At 45.4% G+C, this 18,206-nt stretch overlaps 1 protein-coding gene across 8 annotated transcripts in view; it reads left to right on the plus strand.

Annotated features, from left to right (window-relative positions):
* Nucleotides 1-18,206, plus strand: part of LOC128749131 (cadherin-4-like) — a 247,847-nt gene that overhangs the window by 222,429 nt on the left and 7,212 nt on the right. For all 8 annotated transcript variants that reach the window (XM_053848402.1, XM_053848404.1, XM_053848403.1 and 5 more), the window contains 4 exons: nt 1,177-1,314; nt 5,405-5,590; nt 8,890-9,146; nt 14,938-15,080. In XM_053848402.1, the coding sequence (XP_053704377.1) occupies nt 1,177-1,314; nt 5,405-5,590; nt 8,890-9,146; nt 14,938-15,080 (724 nt within the window). The remainder of the gene's footprint in view (nt 1-1,176; nt 1,315-5,404; nt 5,591-8,889; nt 9,147-14,937; nt 15,081-18,206) is intronic.

Here is an 18,206-nt window from a genome sequence, read left to right on the forward strand (position 1 = left end):
CCGCGACAAGTTGTAAAACAAACTTCTGCCGTGTTCGGAAAATTCACCGGGAAGATGTCACACCTCTGGTCTGCACTTTGGGCCTCTGAAACTTTCCAAGTCTCTTCCTTTGGACTGAGGTTTTGAAATGTATACAAACAAACAATCCAAAAAAAAAAAAAAAAATGAAAAAGCATCTATTTTTGGTGGACTCCTCGCCTCATGCCGGAGCTGCATCCCCTGCTGTCTCACATCCTCTCATCTGTTCTATACTTCTGAGGCATCTCTTCCTCGCCTTCATACACTCCCACGCTGATTCTTCTCTAAAGGTTTGCTGTGGACTCTTTAAGGCTTGTTGACAGTAACAGCCCTCAGTCCTCCAGAGGAAGCTGGGTACGCTGCTTTGGCTACAGTGAGAGTTTGTGAGGAGCTCTACATAATTACTCCCTTGTCTAATTAGTGTGAGTGTTGTGTACATGCTGTTCATTGGCTGATGGAGCGGCCGAGCTCGCGCTTCTGCTGAGCACGATACAGAGGGAGGAGGAGGCGAGTCTGTGTGTGTGTGTGTGTGTGGCAAGCATGTTGTCTATCCGTGTTAATGAGGGAGCGTGTACAAGGTTGGAGTTCAGCGTCTGGTGGAGCGTCACGATGAGAGGAAGCCAGGAGAGCTGCTTGTCTCATCCACCTGACGTGGCCTCATTGGGATATTTACTCAGTGAATAGTAGCTGAGAGAGACTCCGGGAATGTAATTGTGATTCTCGGTGACAAGACGCATTACCCAGACTCCATCCTTCCTCCAGCCCATTAGCTACCACGGGACAAGGAGTGGGAGCCGGTTGCCATGGGAGATGCATGTACATGAAAATGTAAGAAAAGAAGCAAGCGTATTCTCCGGTGTCAAGCATTCTGTCGTTCAAAAGGAGCCTCCCGACATCCATCACTCCGCCTTTTTACCGCATAAATACTCTATTAATCTCTGCCTGCTCGATCACTGTCTCCACGATGGCCCGTAAGTGGCTCCGCATAAGAGATGCGTTTGAAGGCAGACCCAAGGGGAGCCTTCATCGCGGCGCTTCAGATGGTGGGAAGTCTGCGTATAGTCCTCAGATCAGCTCGCTAATAGACGCCCGGCTCGTGTTTGAAATAACCCCCCGGACTGCTGGATTGATGCTCACTCCGTTGTTTCTCTTTTGTAGAAAGTGTCCCAGTACACCATCATCGTGCAGGCCACCGACATGGAGGGCAACCTGAACTTCGGTCTGTCCAACACCGCCACTGCTATTATCACTGTCACAGACATCAACGACAACCCGCCCATGCTGACCTCCAAAACTGTGAGTTCAAGCTTCAGTGTGTCTGCAACTGTGTGTAAGGGAATATTACAGTAGGAGCAGAGAAATTCAGACTGAAAAGTGGGAATAAATACATTTTTGTTTACATGTCACTCTCAGTCACTCAGCCTTCCTCTTTTTCTGTGATAGTTTCCTATTTGAACTCAGGTTGGGTATGATTTAAAAAAAATCATCTAGTCAATAAGATTATTTGCGATGAATTAATCTCAATTAATCGCAGTTTAATGGAATAAGAATATTTGCCAGAAGAAGCCACATTTTGGTATGGTATATTACTGAATCAAATGTTGGACCCATACATACTTTTACACAACAAAATATTGTTTATTTTGCATTAGTTTGACAATAAATCACGATGGTGGCTATATTCAAGTTTTTATATCACCTTATTTAAACTAAAGCTCTTTTATTGTCTTGAAAATATTTGTATAAGAATTTCAATTTTATAAAAATTTCAAGTACATTCAGAGTAGTGGAAACCCTGGCCATTTTGTTGAGAAAAACATCCCTGAACAAGAGCAAACAGAATGCTTTTGTTTGCTTCTAGTTCAGGGATTCCAGTGTGATCAGTGGAACGCGTGCACTTGCAAAGGTTCCATGTTGTCTGGAGAGCAAACTGTTAAATTACATTTTAAAAAATAATAATTTAATTAATCGTATTAATTTTGTTGCCTTAAAATACTGTAGTCGCACTTAAATCATGCCAGGAATTTAAATGTTCCATAGCATTATAAGACGCCCTTATATTTCTCTGTCAAGACAAACAGTATAGTCAGTGCGGATATCAAAGCGCACTTGTTATCATGGTGTTTGGAGCAAATGCCACGGAGCACATCCTGCTGTCTGTGCAGCGACGCACTGGTAGCATCGCAGAGGGGGGCGCATGGGGAACTGGCACCCCAGCATGCACCTTGAAGCTGTATCATCCCTCCACACCTTCCACCTCACTCCTCAGGCTGCGGTATTTCAGGCAGCTGTTGTGAGGGTTCTCTTGACTCTCTATTGTAAAAACACTGCCAGTAGTTGAAGCACGAATCTCATAATGTACTGCAACAATTAACATCATTTTACTGCTCCAAAAACGAAACTTGTTCAGCGATTTAGACTCGAGATTAGAAGGAGTCTTTTTATGGATAAAGTGTAGGAAATAATGGCAGCCAGAGATGAGCAACAGAATGAGAACACACACTGACACACACTCAGACCTGCTAATCTATATCATCGACTTCCATCAGCGCAGAATCTGAGAGCCAGCAAAGTGTTAATGATTGTTGTCATGATGGTGATATTGTGAATAATGATTACATTACGGAAGGTCATTAGTGGCAGGGGGGTACTAATTCGATGTCTTAGCAATGTGCTGCTGGTGATGCGTCATATCTCGGCGGCGTCACTGTGTTGCAGCAGTGTAGGCGCTGCAGGTGTCGGATTTAACGCATGTTTGCGAGGAGACTCAGCAGATAATGTTCCGGAGGCCAGCACAGTGAGTGAGATGGTTGGTTCTCCACCACAATCCCTTCCAGACGAACGTTCTAGAAGTGATTTGTTTGAAATCTGAATCGATTTATCCCATTACAATTAATGGAAAAAGAAACAATGTGTTCCAAGCCTTAAAATAGGCTTTTGTAGGAGTGAATGTAGAGTGTCTGCTGCAGGTGCGCTGTTCCTCTATGTGTGTGGCCGCTGCATGTGGGAGGGGTTGCCGAGTGAGTGACGTCTCTCCAGAAGTGAAGAGGTGCCCGGTGCGTGTCCAGCTCTGAATGTGCGCTTCTGTGCAGTTTGGCTGTGACAAAGTCATAAACCAAGTGCGTCATATCTCGGCGGCGTCACTGTGTTGCAGCAGGGTAGGTGCTGCAGGTGTCGGATTAAACGCATGTTTGCGAGGAGACTCAGCAGATAATGTTGGCGGGGCCAGCACAGTGAGTGAGACAGTCGCAGCACCAGCACGTTTTTGAAAAAACCCCAGCGATGAGGAGTTAGCGATGGCATTTAGCATGCATCAGCAGAGCTCATCGGAGAGCCGCTGCACGAGGAAATTACAAAGAAAAAGGCTGAGCAGAAGAGGAGGTGACCACTCAGTCCAGAGTGGAGAGAGAGAGAGAGGGATGACAAATGTAGGGATGGAAAAGTGATGAGCAAATAATGGGGAGAGGAGAAAGAATGAAGGATTATTTGTCCTCAGGATCTATTTTCTCCAGCGGCAATGATAAAGCGGAGACATGTTGTTGTAAATCAGAGGCTTCCTGAATCCCCCCCCCCCCTTTTTTTTTTCCTGTCCCCCCGCCCTCTTTACATTAAGTTTCCCAAATTATGGCGGCATATTGATGATTGTGACCAGCATTAGATTAATACCCTCCAACTCTATTGGGCCGTCTTTAAGTGCATTTCCATCATCGCTGCAGGAGAGAGTTAATACTATGGCGGATATTAATGATAAACTACAGAGGAGGTTCTGCAGCCAAGACGCGCTGAGCAATCTCTGGTCATAAATCACTCATTTTAGCTTCTGAGAAGCCACTTGGTCGAGGATGCTGGCTGTTATGCTAATATTTAGCGGCCGCAATATAGATCTTTCGGCGTGTCCCTGGAATAAAAAGGTCCGTGGAGTCCTACTTTAATGTTTAAGATTAATGTTTCACAGTGACAATGGAAGAGTGTCCATGTTTTCTGTTACATCTTTACACTTCTGCATGTGAAGAATACTTGGGTTAGCATGAGGATGCATGATAAAGTAGATGAGTAAGCGTTTTATTGCTCAAAATTCTGTGATGCGGCGTGGATGATTTGGGCCTTAAAGATGGAGAAACTAGCTCAGATGTACACTGATAGTACTGGGGTCAGTGAGGCAGAGGACCTTGGTGGAGAGGGGGTGGGGGGCTTTGGATGGGGGTTTGTGGGGACATCCTATGAGAAGAATCCTTGCTGAAATCCTTTGTGTCCTTTTGGGGAAAACTATCCAGATGGTTGACAAAAGAAGTGCAGTGTATAGCGGTGTCCAATGTCTGGACCCGGGACTGCCACATACATGTACCTCAAGTGGTTAAAAGGTTTGGTATCCCATTTTAAGTCATCAGATTTTTCAATAATTGAACAGATACATCGAGATAAAGGGAGCCATCCGGCGGCGCTAAAGTCAACTTCCTTTTTTGCCAAGCTTTTTGACGGAGAGGGAGAAAAAAAAAATCATACCTGAAAATCCCAAATTCCCATCGCGATAAAGCAATAAAAGGAGAGACTGAAAAACAAGGCGAGCTGTGGCGCATCCTTCATGGCTTCCATCAGCTCTGGTTAACACCTGCCCTCAGTCAATAGCTGAAGAAAGAAGAGACTCCGGGGGTCTCCGGCTCTCGAGAGCCACAACGTTTTATTTCATTCAATTGAAAACGGCGGTAATAAAGTGCAAAACACACCCAGCATGACACAGACTTACAACGGCACGCCGTCTTATCCAAGGCGACCAGGAATCAGGACCACCAGGACTTATCTGTTGTCTTAAGAATGTCATTGAGTCTGGGAGCTGCTATCCTTGCACAGCCCCCCTAATCTTCCCACTGCTGTCAGCTGTGTTCTGGTGATGTGAGGTTTACCAAGCAGGCTGTTATGACACCTCTGGGTGTTTGGTCTGAGGCTTTGCTCTTTGATACTGTACACTCATATAAGCGGCTCAGTCTGCGCCTGCGACTCGCAGTGACATGGCAACGATTCGCCGCGACATGCTCCCGAGACAATTTAAAGACACGTGTTTACCCGTGGTGCCTTGCCTTTTTGGGTTGGAAACAGGTGATGTTTTGGTGTGTTTTTTGGATTCATTTGAAGTCCACATCCACTCAGCCTGTCTGACTTTGATAAATCCCTTCCATAGCAGACACTTGACACACTTCAACTCACTTGCAGCTTATCAGGACAAAGCACATGTTTGTGCGCCAAAACCCAGCAGCCAAAAGCGAAAGTATACAATTTAAAAAGCTGGATGCTAACTACCTTTATATTGTCTCCATGTTTGTCTTGTAAATTGCTCTGCGGTAACACAAAAGACGTTTTTAAAGTCAAAGAACTTGTTTCACCTCCACAGTTTTCCGGTGAGGTCCCGGAGAACCGGGTGGATGTGGTGGTGACTAACCTGACAGTGATCGATGCCGACCAGCCGCACTCCCCCAACTGGAACGCCATCTACAGGATCATCAGCGGGGATCCTAATGGACACTTCACCATCCGAACAGACCCGGTTTCCAATGATGGCATGATCACTGTAGTCAAGGTAGGACGATAACAGAACCAGATCTTCGTTCTGAAATGTGTTGTGAAGGCTCCTTCTACAGAAGTGATCTGGGGAGAGTCCATGTGTGCAAGTGAATATTGAATCATTCCCCAAAAAAGACGACTTCCTGGCTCCAATGTCTGGAAGCACGACACACACAGGAAAACACTGATGACAGTTGGGAGAAATTAGTCACTTTCTTATGAGCCACGAGTTCAAAAACTTTTAATTAAAAAAGCCAAACCAATTTCAGTGGAATTCAAAGATACTGCAGCCGTGTGAAATGTGTTTGAACTCCTAAGTGAAACTCCTCTAAATGACCTTTTTTTTGTGCGGCTAGAATATGATTTTGAAGAGTGGCTTCGAACGTCTACCGCACTTTCAGTGGCTGACTCTGATAGGAAACAAAGGAAGGTGGCCTCAACCATGTTGGAAGAGACAGATGGGGCTTTTGACTTTCAGCTGTACCTTCATGTCCAGTTGAGGGATCGCCCGCGCCGTACGCTTCACACTCACACAGAAGCAAACTAAATGGCTGGATACATGCTGTAGCAAATTAGATATTGATTCCTGAATTACGCAGACACGAGTTTTATCTGCTTATAATGCCCCTGCTGCCGTGATAAAAGCAGCCGTATGAACGCTTTATCTTCTGCAAAAGTCTGTTCTCGACCACTAAGTGGGAGATGGTCAGAAAGTACATCAGCCATGTGCTAATTTGATACAACTACAGTGGACAAGAGCGACTGTGTATGAAGCGCTGTTCCATCCATTCTCAGCGAAAATACTTCCATTGTGCTGTTTATATTGACTTTGGCATTGTTAAAGTTACATAGCTGCTATTCAGTTATTCTGTTTTTTTTGCCACCTTTGTTATTTTAATTATATTTATATATTTTTTCAATGACTCCTTAAGTCTTTTTTTTATGACACATCGGCGATACATAAGGCTCAAACTGTTTGAGTGTAGTATGATTTCATGAGTTTGAATCCTAAGCAGTTTCATGGAAGTGACATGGAAGTGACAAGTAAGCAGTGATGAGCGCAGGTTGGAGGTGCCCCATGTGAATTCCCTCCTGAACAGAACCGTGTCTCTGATTGCGAGCGGATGTGACGGGACTTTGCATAACCATTTTCATCAGTGTGAAATACATGTTTGCTCATACGCCCAGCAGATGCCTTCGGTTTGTCTCTTTCCATGTGCGTGTTGCCTCATACATGGGAGATGACTGGCTGCCGTGAATCTGTAAGTGGCTCCATCATTATCCTGCACTTCAGGAAAACGTCTTCATGGTCCTGACCCGGAGGACTCGGCATCATTATTCCCGGATGCCTCTGAATACCGCCTTATATTGTGTGATAATGTTTTGGGATTGACAATAATATACTCTATTTTCCCACTGCACCTTTAGCTTTGGCATGTTGTTTCTCTTCATTATCTCTAGATGACTGCCTTTTCTAATCTCACTTCTGGATGTAAAAGTCAGCCGTCGCCATACGGTACGGCGGCGCCCCCGGGGGAGGGTGCGATACGTACAGGATGGGACGCCTCCTGGGAGGAGCGTGTCTCAAATAAACAGGCAGTGTCTCATTGGAATTATTCGCCAACACGGTGCAGCTTTTAGCAAGTGTGTAAAATCTGCCATGTGGGATCCCCGCAAACAAAAGATGGGGTTTTAGCCAGAACATGTTGCACATTTTCAGTGCTCCCTGGAGAGCAGACTGGAATAGATTCACTAGAAGTCAAACAAGTGTGGAAAAACAAAGAAGCAGCAGCCTGCTTAAACGTGAATCATGACGTCACTGAAGCCGGAGCAGGCGGGGAGCCGCGATCACAGACGGCTGGCTGGCAGAGGTGAGACGCGGACGGGAGGTCGGAGCGCCACAAATTAGCTAAAAGGAAGGAATGAGTGAAGCGATTCAAGAGGAAATCCAAGGCGTGATGGCTCATGGGCGAGAGAAGGAAGCCGTGTTATTGACCTCTTAGCCCTTGTTTCCCTTCGGGCTGCATATATGACCGTGCATGTGTGTTTGGGTAAGCCCACAGCAAAACTCCAGACCGCGGCGTGCTCTGAATCCCACTGGCTGTAGATCAAAGAGCCGGGAGCGTGGTTCGCTTGTAAATGGGCTCCCACTGCACCACGGGGTCGCACACGGATACTCACATCTCTGTCTGCTCACATTTATCTATATTTCCTACACACATTTTCAACGGGAATGTAAATTTCCAGCAGACAATTCTGTCTGTTCTCAGGTCTCTTGAACAATAGCTTTAAACTTTCTTTTTCACTTTATATTCAGCGCGAAATGTCTTCCAACATCCTGGTTCTGATCGTCTCCATCAGCCATAACTAATAAGCTGTGGAAACTTTATACACAGAAACAATTGGAAGATTGTCTTTTTTTCTGACATGCTCCAGATTGGGACCACACACAGATCAAATCCCAATCTTACACTCCAATTACATTACTTTGCATGTCATTTAGCAAACACTGATCCAAAGTGACTCACAATAAGTAGATCAGGGTTCAAACCTAGAACCAGAAGTTTTTTTTTTTTTGTTTTTTTTGTGAGCGACAGATGACCCGCCGACTTCCATCTGCTCCTCATGAATTTGCTGATCCTCTTAGTGTATGAGCCGGAAGTGGAGGAGACAGGCTGGGTGTCTGGTTTTCGCACGTCATGGTTGTAAAATGACAAAGGCAGTCAAGTAGAATTCACTATAGAAGGCGGTCGAAACACTTTCTCCCGACCAAAGTGAGGCATCACTTCCAGATCACATACTAGTTTTTTATGTCACTAACAAGCCTCGCTGTCTAGCGTCAGGACCAGACACCATGAGTTTTAAGGCAGCGAACATCATTCACTAATATAGAACTGAGGCTGAGTAGCAGCGAGAGGCGCATCTTCTTTTGTTGTTGTTGTCACCTGAACCTGATCATGTAGTCATTAGGAGAGCAAGAAACTGTCACTCTGGGTTAGAGTCAACTAGCAAAGGGCCCCGTAGAGAATACAAACACGCACACACACACACACCGGGGCTCATAAATACGCCGACACAGAGGGAAACAGGTAATCCATATCTTTGACTTTCATCAACGCACTTCCATGAAGAAGATTAGTTGGTTCTGCTTCAGCTGCGAGTGTGTTTAGAGACATGATGTGATGCCAGGGGACATCACAGAGCGTTTGTTTGTCATGCTTTGCTGTGTATATTTAATAATTCTGCCTTTTTTTAGTCCCTCTTTGGAAATGTTTCAGACATGTGGACGATCTCATTGAAGTTCTCTCCTTTCAGCCCGTGGACTTTGAGATGAATCGGGCGTTCATGCTGACAGTGGTGGTGTCCAACCAGGCCCACCTGGCCAGCGGGATCCAGTCGTCGCTGCAGTCCACAGCCGGCGTCACCATATCTGTGCAGGATGTCAACGAGCCCCCTTACTTCCCCACCAACCCCAAACACATTCGCTTTGAGGAAGGAGTCCCTGCTGGCACCAGTTTGACAACCTTCTCCGCCTCTGATCCGGACCGACTGCAGATGCAGCAAATAATACGGTAGGAGTCCGTTTGATGCTCATTAGAAGAATCAGTGGGAAGTCCGGTCCTCGCTGGAGTCCTTCTGCACAGCCACACCGGTGCCCATTTCAGAACAGCAGTCTTTGTCTGCACAGCTGCTTTAATAGTGGAGCTGTAGCCATGTATATTACATACATGGCTGCAGCTTAGTTTCCCTGCTCGTGTGCACTGCTAACATCTAAAGACAAAAGATGATGCTATAATAAACTCCTCTTGAGTCGCGAAGAAGATCCAGCATCAACCCTTTTGCAGGTGAGAACGGGCCCCTTGCGGCCACACCTTGTTCCACCTAACATTTAAACATCCAACAAAGGACTGCGTAGTATTGCCCAGTGTTTGGAAGTTCAACTAGGAGACCTCACGTGGCATTTACGGTCACTTAAAGTCTTACTGTGCAAAGTTTATGAGCCAGTGGATATATCTGAGCAAGGAAGGTATGAAGGTTAATCGGGAGTAATAACCCCTCAGGTAGTCAGATGTGTGTGTGTTCCATTGCTGTAGTCTTAGATGTATGCACAAACCGAGACACACATGGTACGAGAGGATGAAAAGAAAGACCAGCTGGCTGCTGCCCAAACCCCTGACACAGCATTATGCCCACCTGCAGTGTTCTTTCATTGTACTCAGCTTCTCTTGATGTTAGATGTAAACTAACTTTAAAAAGACCAGCAGGCCTTTCGTCCTTCCTGCTGTCAGCCGGACAGCACACTGGCACCAAATCCTTAATGGTCCGGATGTCTGAAAGTGAATGAAAAACCACGTATGAAGACGGTTGGGATCAGATTTTGGGGGTGTTTGTTGTGCAAATGGAAAGTGACTTCACCAGAAATAACACCGCCACGGTGCACAGAACAGCAGGAGGGGAGACTCTCCTGGAATATGATAGTTTTAGAGGTTATTCAGGGTTATTTGAAACCCCAAACTATCAAAGTGGCTGCATCACATGTGAGATTATGTACAGTATAGGGATGGGCGTTATGGAGAAAAAAAGTTGTCGTGATAAATGTAATTTCGGTGATAAATGTCCATGTGTTGGACATGCTACAGTCTCTCTTGAAACGTTTTATGATGAAACCTATTTGTGGAGTTTGTCTCCAACCTCATTATTTGTTTATGTTCAAATATAATGAGAAATTCAATGTGTCACGTCTCTGGTCGAAGCCGCTGGTGTCTGACAGTCTGCTCTGCCAGCTTTATTTATCTAACTGATGCCGGGTTGTAGCATTAGCGCTGCCTGTGAGAGTGTGTCCTCTTTCAGTGAACCCTAATGGGGACGCGGAAGAGGACGCCGCCACCAATACTGGAGCGGATGTCCGTCCGATATCCAACTATTTTCACCGTGGTGTTTCATAGCTTACCTGTATTAAAAATAAGTTTGAAACTGCTACCACACTCTCCACAACTGTCACACAGTGGTGTCGGCTGTCAAATGCTGCGGAGCTGGAGAGTGCGGCGCACCATCACGGTCTCGCCATGTTCATGTGTGTTAGTCCAATACAGCGAGTGAGTCGCGTGTTTGTCGAATTTATCGTGAGATGCAGAATTGTCATTGTGGAGATTGGTCGTATATCACGTACGATAAATTTTCTAGTTACAGTACGATGTTTTGATTGGATATAAAGGAAGCCTTTCTGGTGCGATTGAAATGAGTGTTTAGTGGACACTCCGATACATATAGTCAAATCGGGATCCAAACAAACCTATCACCTATAAGATCTGCCTCTTCCCAAATGTATTTTATCCAGTTCCGTCCCCACCTGACCGCGGCTGCCAGTAAGCCACGAGTAAATTCCATCCATTAAAATAAGCACTGGACAATTGTAATGTGATTTTTTTTTTCCTGCGTCTCACATTCCCTAAGAGGATGAAAACCCCAGCTCAAGCTCGACATTTTTTAGGAGGACAACCTCAAATCTCGTTCACTCTAGGAATAGCAAATCCACCACCTCATTCATTTGGACACATCTGGATGGGATCAGTATCAGTCGGCCTGCATGACTCAATTTCCATAAAAGCTATCAGCTACTGACTCTTAGGCAGGGACACTAATCACTGCTGCTCGCTCCGTCACTGCAGCCCTCGTAATTGTGCTGAGAATCAGACATTTTGGGTTTCATTCTCAAGACGTCTTGTGTGAAACGCCGGCTGTCAGGACTTCAACTGGGATGCCGGAGGGCCCGCCTTCAATCAAACAGTTAACCGACACACATTTGCATGGACGTCGGGTGAGACACAAATTTGACTTTATGAGAGGTGAAATTCTTGTCGCTTGTCTTTTCGTGTGACAGAGCGCGGTAAGTAAAAGAGCGAACGCGAGGCGCTGTAAAAGGAAGGTGAGAGAAGCCCTGAGGTGTGAGGGGAGAAAGGCGGTGGGAGCTGGGGTTTGCCAACTGGCTGCAAGTCAAGGTTCGAGTTTGACAGGTGCTCATCAAAGAAGTGAGCGATTCTAGAAGTCTTGTTGGGGATGCGAGGGATGTAATGTGGACATGAGCGCGGCGGGGGGGTATAGGGAGTATATGCATCACCTGTCAGGCACCTGACCAGAAAGGTCGGCACACAGAACTGGAAATTCTGGCATAAATGATTACCCAAACCACCTTGGCGCGGCTCGAGCCATGCATTTTTCATCCTCAGGGTCGGGGGCTTGAAAAATAAATGTCATACGTCTCCCCGCTGCTTGCAAAGATCACTAACCTGCCAGGACTAATACATCCAGATGCCCGCGCCGACATGCCGTCCCGCGCCCAAATGATGAAAAACCGTCTCCGGTAAAGAATCGCTCAGGAAGGTAATAATGCAGGAGGATTAAATGCAGGGATGCGAGGTGGTCAGGTTATTAGCTAATAAGGAGTCTCTTCACAGCCACGTGGGCTCAGGGGAAGGTTGAAATCACTATGATTTTCACACTCAGTTGTGGCACCAGCCACATGCGGCACCAATCCTGCCCTCATGAGGCCGAACAGGACCATGTTTTCTGCTTTTGTTTTTGAAATTCTCATTTCCCCCGCAGCTTTACAGGTTCATATTGAATATTATTATTATTTTCCTTATGGTGCCACACAAGTCTTGGTGGAGCCCAGGTACAAACTGAGCATGCTCCTGCAATGGTTATTTCCTGCGCGTTGAATTTGGGAAGCACAGTCTCTGGGCACAGTCTGTTAGTCAGTAAACAAACTGACGAAGAACCTCATTAAGCAGAAGAGTCTTAGACTCACACTCGTGCATAAATTGTCTCTGAAATAAAGGTCATCGAACTTAAGAAAATAGATGCCGTAGTCACTACACTGCGGATTAATTTGGTTTAGGTTCAAGAGGTTTTGTAGTCACTAAGTTGCAACCTTAAAATCTCCTGACTCAGTCATTGGTTCTTGTCCAACAGTGTTTCAAAAGAGATGATATGTTTGAATTTACTGCAGGCTAAAATGTTTAGATTTTGAAAAATAATAATAATAATAAATAAGTATGAGCTAGCGCTGTTTACATTTATCTCCAGTCCGCCGTAATGGGGAGTAGGAATGTTAGAATTAGAAGTGGTTTGACATTTTTTCCACCTCAGTTTGCCAACATGGTGTCGACGAATTGGGCAGGTTGGCTTGACAATGGAGAGTTTTCCCGCCTGTCAAAGGTTCAATCCTCCAAGAGAAGCAGGGTGCTGGTAAATATTTACATAAGGTGGAGTGGACACTCTGAGATCGGACCATTTACGTCCTGCCGACACATTTTTAGAGAACATTTTTCTTACGTCAAGACAAGACGGTGAATTCATTAATAACAAACTGAGGACTGAGTCTTCCGCCTTATATTCAGGCACCGAAGTGAAATTTCTACAGCAGCAAAAACAGTTTTACCACTTCAAAACTGCTTCCCATTCTAACAAGGTGCTACACCTCATTAAAACACGGCGATGGGCTCTTGCTTCACGCCATCCTGACAATAGCCACTGTATAATTTCTGATATGAAAATAATCACCCTAAAAGGCTCTCTGTAGTCATTCACGTTCAACCATTCACTAATCCGACACCGCAGCTCAACTTTGTGGATTTTAACTTCTCATCCGGAGCATTATAGGTTTATCACATCTGCAGCCAGTTCTGTTTAGGAGATGTCATTTAACATCGCTGGACACAAGTCTCTTCTCTCGGTGAATACCTGGGTGCTTTCATGCGGAAAGAGACAGACTTTTCATGCAGTGTGGCAGGAAATAATGGATTTGCCGGGTATTTTATTGCCTATTATTGAGGACAGAAGTAATTTCACCCTGCTCCCTTTTTAAGGTTTGTCGAAGCAACGCTGGGAGCAATCTATTTTGATACAGGGCGGCAATAGGTATCAATCCATTGTCAGTAGGATTTTACACCACATCACTCAGAGGGGCTGCTGGGTCTGGATGTTGTCTGCCGCTGCCTCCCCATCTCCAGGCAGCGTGGCTCATCTTTTTATCCAATCTGCTCGCCGTGGTGATCTCGCTAAACTGATTGTGGTGATTTAGTTGCCCACCAGTGGCCGGCGTAAAGCCCTGGGAGTGTGGGAATGTTCGACTCTGTGATCTTTTTTCCTCACACTGTTCTTCATCTGAGATCAAGCACCACCTCCGATTGGACGCATCCTGTCTCCATTACCGCAGCGGTAGCTTTCATGTGTCCGGGGTTATCTTATGGCTGCAGGCGCTCCATAACTCATAGACTTCCACATTTGCAAAAATAAATTCATCAGTAGAACCCCAGAAAAGAAGGGGAAATCAAGATTTATTCTTTATTGTTATGCATTTTCAACATCTCCCAGTTGATATTCTCCCTTCCCTCAGGGCTGAGCTTCCGTCTCCGAACCTGTAGACGATGACAAGTGGGAGCAGGTCGGCATGGCAGCCACCTAAACCCCATGATATAAGAAGAAATATCCAATTTAATTTCACTCACAGAAGCCAGATGACAAGCTGTACATGCAGCTCCAGACCTATTTGATTTTCTAAATAAGCCTTTAATTCAACACAAAAACAACTCAGATCATAAGTTCACTGTAATTCAATAAGTATAAAAGCAAGGTGGAGGTCGAACCTATTTCAATTTGAATGGATGAAAGCTGGGAGTGTGTGTTTCACAGCCACACGGCCTTTCTCAGTGAATAGGATGTGAGCAGTGCGCTGGTCTCACTGCGTGGGGGCAGGAGGGTCACATGTTTACGGTTGTTGTTGCACATGTCTGAAAGTGAGATTGCAGCCCACAGAGGTGGCAGTTGATGAACTCTATCACAGCGGGGAATGGAAGGAGGATGAGAAGATTCAGACGGGGATAAGAAAATGTATGAATACAAATCACAGCAGGATGAGGTGAGGTCGCCAGGTTGAGGGATATCAGATAGAATTGAAAGGATGGAGGATGCCCGAATCGTGAAAGAAAAAACAAGAAGAGTTAAATCGGAGGTAGAAGTGGATTCAATCCTAGAGATGATCTCTGGCCTTTAACTGGAGGAACTGTAGAGCACTGATAGCTTTTTTTTTTTTTTTTTTTCTTTCATGTCTGATGTTCAGAAGTTTCCTCCTGTAGGCCCCGGATGCAAAATGTTAGCTGTTAACAAGAAACATAATTGACTTTCCTCTGACAGACGAATGAAGAATGAGGGGAAATTAACTGGAGCCGCGGGCTTCACCAAGTCAATGAAGAATTAAACACGAAAGGTCAAGCCGATTATATCATTAGAAGTGTACATTCACGCTCCTGGGGGAGAATGTTTGTTTGCCGCGCGAGCTCAGGCGCTTGTGTTTCTCTGCAGGTACTCAAAGCTGAACGACCCTGCGGACTGGCTGTCCATCAACAGGACCAACGGGCAGATCGTGACCACAGCCATCCTCGACCGCGAGTCGGCTTATGTGAAAAATAATATATATGAAGCAACGTTTCTGGCGTCAGACAACGGTAAGGCACATCTTCTGTCCTGGTTTCTGTTTTAGATCATAACATAGGGGCTCCACTACACCTCGTACTTTTCTGACTTTTTCGACTTATAACAGATTTAACCACAAAATGAGCAGCGTGTCTAACTCCAGCACAAGTCTATAAAATCCAGTCCGTGTCGCAGAGAGTGGCTGTCAATCATCTTAAAAGATCCCCGAAAGCAAGCGATCCGGGCTTTAAGTGTCTCCGTGCAGATGTTTTTGTCGACAGCTGAATGTGATTATTGTGTTCACACCTGCCCAAACAAATTGCACCGAGGGGGGAAACAAATCAGAAATGGATTTAATTGGATTAAAAAATGTGCTCCTTTGAAAACAGCGCTGATCCTCAAAGCTGCTGGCTGGGAGGAGAAAGCACATTAAGAGTCTGCATACACTTAAATTTCATTACGCTCAAAGTGTGTCCTTGACTGGGACAGTTCCTTTTTTATGGGCCAGCACTTGAATTGGAGGGAATGATCATCCTCACTGATGTGAGAGTATGGTACAGATATGAAATTATTTATTGCTTTTATTGCAGCTGTTTCTGTCCTCTTGTCCCAGACACATTTTCAGATTTAATTTGACTCACTGCAAATGGGAAAAAATACAAGAAGCGTTGCTGGATTTTTCAACTGTAAAAGAAGAATCCAATCCATTTCTGCTTTTTTTTTTTTTTTCTCATGACTAGTTGACATGAAAATGCCAGAGATGATGAGTTTCACGCATAGACATTTATTATTCAGCATTTTTTTTTTCAATGGATGAGTGAAATATTGAGGGGTTGTTGTACAAGTGAGCTGCCTTATGGTCTCTCCACTGTTATTGACTGCCGTTGTATTGTTTGAAGCAGGTTACTTACACTTCTCAAATACCCTCCTCGTGAAAATAAACCCAGAGCATATCACACTTTCAATCCTCTCTATAAGTTGACAACATTTGGCCGCATCATTTTAAAGGCTCTTTAACAAAAAAAAAAGAAATGCCATCGTCATCAAGCTGCCTTCTCCTGCAGCTCTATTACAATAACCCCGAGATTTGGCGCGGTTCGCCCGTGCGCTCCTGCCAGAAAACCAGAAGCCAGCCATTTTCCATGCATGTTTATGTTTGTGTTGCAATCTGACTATGTGGGTGGCGCTGGAGTGCCAGCTGTCATCCCGCGAGCAGGATTATGTTAAGAAGCGGCGTGACTCAGAAAGTGCAGTCAGAGTCATTGACAGGCTGTACGCCGGCGATGCCAGCACATCCTCATGTCGACACTTCACCACAATCTGACGACATCAGACCCTTCTGACATGTCTATTGTCTATTGTAACACCTTCCCTATTGTCCGCGTGTTCTTGTGGTGCGCGTTGTTTGACTGCGCCTCTCATCTCTAATCCATCCCAAAAAAGAACTTAATACAAATCCTTTTTGAGGAATTTGTCCAGATAATTATTTATTTAGCTGGTTAAAGCTCACATAATTCTGCTATCAACCACGACAAGCTGCTTCCACACGTCCACCATACATGTTGGGATTAACAGCACTGCAGACAAGTGTGCTTTTTTTCAAAGCGTATTAGTGAGGTTTCCTCGCATCCGACAACAACATTTAACTGATCCAAAAAAATGCATCAGGAGCAGATACATAAGATGTTTTTTTGCTTCTGTTTGATGTCCTCTGAGTTCAAGGGTCTCTGCTCCGTGTGTTCAGATCACCTCAGAGAATTCAGCTAAGCCTTTCTTTTCACTCTTTTCCTGCCGCTCGTGTTTCTTCTTTCTGATGTTGGTGTCACTTGGGACAGCAGCATCGACCACTGCAGCCTCCTTTTGTCCAGCGCTGCTGTGTCTCATTGGTTTGCTGTTGCCTCTCACTGAAAAAGAGTTTTCTCCAAGCATGTGTTCCTGGCTTCATGTGAACCTGCTTGGATCTGAATTCTCACAGCTTGCGTTGCATTGTACCAGACCTGTTTGCTGCCCAGCCCCTGCCCTGCGACTCGCCAGGCTTCCCAACACATGCCCAAAGAAAATCAATCCTCCTTTCACCTCAAACTTTCTGAAACCTTCACTTCACTAAGACTCTGTTCTCGCTGGACTGGTCTTGAGCTCAGTCCTCGGGCACTCGAGAGGATCTGTTCTTGATGATCTGAGTGAGGGTCTACCAGCTGAGTGTGAATCGCTCAGGCAGAGGATCAGCTCCTCAGGTTTGAGACCATGTTTTTTGCCATTGGAGAAGGAAGGGAAATGTGTTCCTGGAGTGATGGTCGGATTGTGGAGGAGGTCCTATAGTGGAAACAAAAGCTCTGCAACTGTTTAGACAGGGGTTTAAGGGTCAACTAGCCTTCCAAGGAGTGGCATGTGAGGAGCCAAATGAAAGAAGGGACGAAGATAAACAGCCAGAGTGTGATGGGAAAAATTGAAAACAATATTTTTTCTAGTTTTCTCTTGACTATCTGTTTTATAGTTTTATCATGAGGGCTGGTCTTTACCGTCGTCCCTCTAAATAAAGCGACCTTAGTCATGAAGTGGCGCAAATAACCTGCGCCGATATCTCTCCGTCCGTCACAAGCCTTCTCTTTGTTGCCGTAATTAATTGGCGGATCTCTCGGCTTAGCATAAATCTCTGTAAATGACACTGCACTTATCTCTGGCTGCCGTTGGCCCCTGGGGCGCTCGATTATCACAAAAGTCTCCGCCAGTTCACCAGGCCCAAAATTGTCTTGTAATTGAAGGCAGCCAGGAGCTGAGACGCAGTCATTTCCCTCCAATCTATCGCCCTTAAATTCATTCTTCAGATGTCGGAGCTGTTGGACCAAACTCTAACTGACAGATTAGTGGATTATAATAACAATCCATATTGCATTGTGTGTTCGATTGTGTTACACTCATCGTTATTGCTCCTTCGCTCACCTTGTGTGAGCACCTCCATTCATGGCTAAAGGAGGAGCTGGCGAGCACAACTGTCGGAACTATTTCCGTCTGGGAGCGAAAGTCCCACCTCAGCTCTGCAGCTCACATATCTATAATACCTCTAGTCCGGATGAACAATGTATCTCCCGCTCGTTTCTGTGTCTCTCCGTATTATTTTTCATTACTTCACTTCCCTCTGCTGCCCTTCAACTCCTCTT

This window comes from Synchiropus splendidus, chromosome 18 (genome assembly GCF_027744825.2).
Source record: "Synchiropus splendidus isolate RoL2022-P1 chromosome 18, RoL_Sspl_1.0, whole genome shotgun sequence".
NCBI classification, from domain to species: domain Eukaryota; kingdom Metazoa; phylum Chordata; class Actinopteri; order Syngnathiformes; family Callionymidae; genus Synchiropus; species Synchiropus splendidus.